Here is a 1,387-nt window from a genome sequence, read left to right as displayed (position 1 = left end):
TAGACTTTAAAATTGATATTTCTATTAGATGAGTTCGTTCTAATGCTATTCTAACTGCTCATACTTTGGCTAGAGGATTAGGTATAATCGTTTTTCTGTTTGGAATAATATTTCTCTTTATTTGATAGAATTTTATTAATACAATAAGTAGTTTTGTTTTTTAAAAAAATATTATTAAAAAAAGAATCAAACAATTTGTAAGTGAGAAACAAGAAGAAGAAACAATATTTAGAAAAAAAAAAAAACAGAAAGAAGAATTTTAAAATAAAGAAATGGATTTTTTTTCCTTGATTTTTTTTTTCCAAAATAAAGAGAAAGTAATCAAAATAACTATTATTTCCTATTGTCAGTCCTCATTCAAAACAAACAAATAAAGCTGGCTACTTGCTATCCCTCCTTATACACATGTGTTCCTCCATTTATTTTTCTTTCTCTCCCTTTTCCTCACATCCAAACAGTGTTAAAGAACTGGTATCCTTGCTGACGACGCCAATCGAGCTCTGTTAACGTTATTTCTGCGTTTCATATATATGCATCCACCAAATGCTAATATTCCAGTCCCTGCTAGAGTTCCAATCACTATCCCTGCCTTCTGTCCTCCACTTAGTTTAGATGACGAGCCTTTCTCTTGCCCTGTCTCAAAACTGGGGAGAGGTGAATCTGATGGTGGAGGCGGAAGAACTACAGGTGGAGGTGGCGGCGGCGGTGGGTGAACGTTCGTTGTATTCGGAGATGGTGCAGGCGCTGAGTGAGGTGCTGGTTTTGGTACATCGGGAGTCGGCGCAGGTGCTGACCCAGGTGCTGGTTTCGGTACATCGGGAGTTGGCGCAGGTGCTGACCCAGGTGCTGTTATATCAAAAAATCTTTTAGGTAATTGGTGATTGGCATTGGATGCTTCTGCTGAAGAGGTAGAGAAATTTGAGCAGTGATGAAAAAAGAACAGAAGAAAAAAGCATAGTTTCTGATTCCCTGCCATCATAGAACAACTGAAAACTGTTGAAGCAAGTTCAAGAATGGAAGAGGAGGCTATGAGAATTTATGAGCTGAGAAAGTTGATAATGATATAGAGAAGTCCACAGGGAAATTTCCTATGAAATTTTCATACGAAACAAGAAAAGCTAAGTGCATGATCAATAGATTATGCAAAAGAGCCATCAGAGAATTCTTAGTAATGATCGTTCAGCTGTTTCTGGGAAAAAAACATGGGAAGCCAGCAAGCAAGTTTTCTTTTTTTTTTTTTTTTTTTTGCTATTTACAATGATTGTGCTGGTGAATCTTAAGCATATTTTGTTTGCTTGTTCATTGGATTTATTGATGAAGAAAGTCTTTTGTTGAAGTGGGTATGCGATGTAAAATTAAAAATTTGAGATGATGTTTGAATTCACAG

General features: G+C 36.1%; 1 protein-coding gene across 1 annotated transcript; it reads right to left on the bottom strand.

Annotated features, from left to right (window-relative positions):
• Positions 1-460: 460 nt before the first annotated feature.
• Positions 461-976, bottom strand: LOC110619051 (classical arabinogalactan protein 5). Its single transcript, XM_021762309.1, has one exon. The coding sequence runs from the start codon at positions 974-976 to the stop codon at positions 461-463; it is 516 nt and encodes a 171-aa protein (XP_021618001.1).
• Between the last annotated feature and the right edge of the window lie 411 nt (positions 977-1,387).

This window comes from Manihot esculenta, chromosome 7, assembly GCF_001659605.2.
Source record: "Manihot esculenta cultivar AM560-2 chromosome 7, M.esculenta_v8, whole genome shotgun sequence".
Taxonomy (NCBI): Eukaryota; Viridiplantae; Streptophyta; class Magnoliopsida; order Malpighiales; family Euphorbiaceae; genus Manihot; species Manihot esculenta.
The sequence above is the reverse complement of the archived record's forward strand: the minus strand, read 5'-3'. Positions and strand labels throughout refer to the sequence as shown.

What these genes read in the sequence shown, in the direction of transcription:
- LOC110619051 (XM_021762309.1), bottom strand. Translation starts at nt 976, where the DNA reads ATGGCAGGGAATCAGAAACTATGCTTTTTTCTTCTGTTCTTTTTTCAT.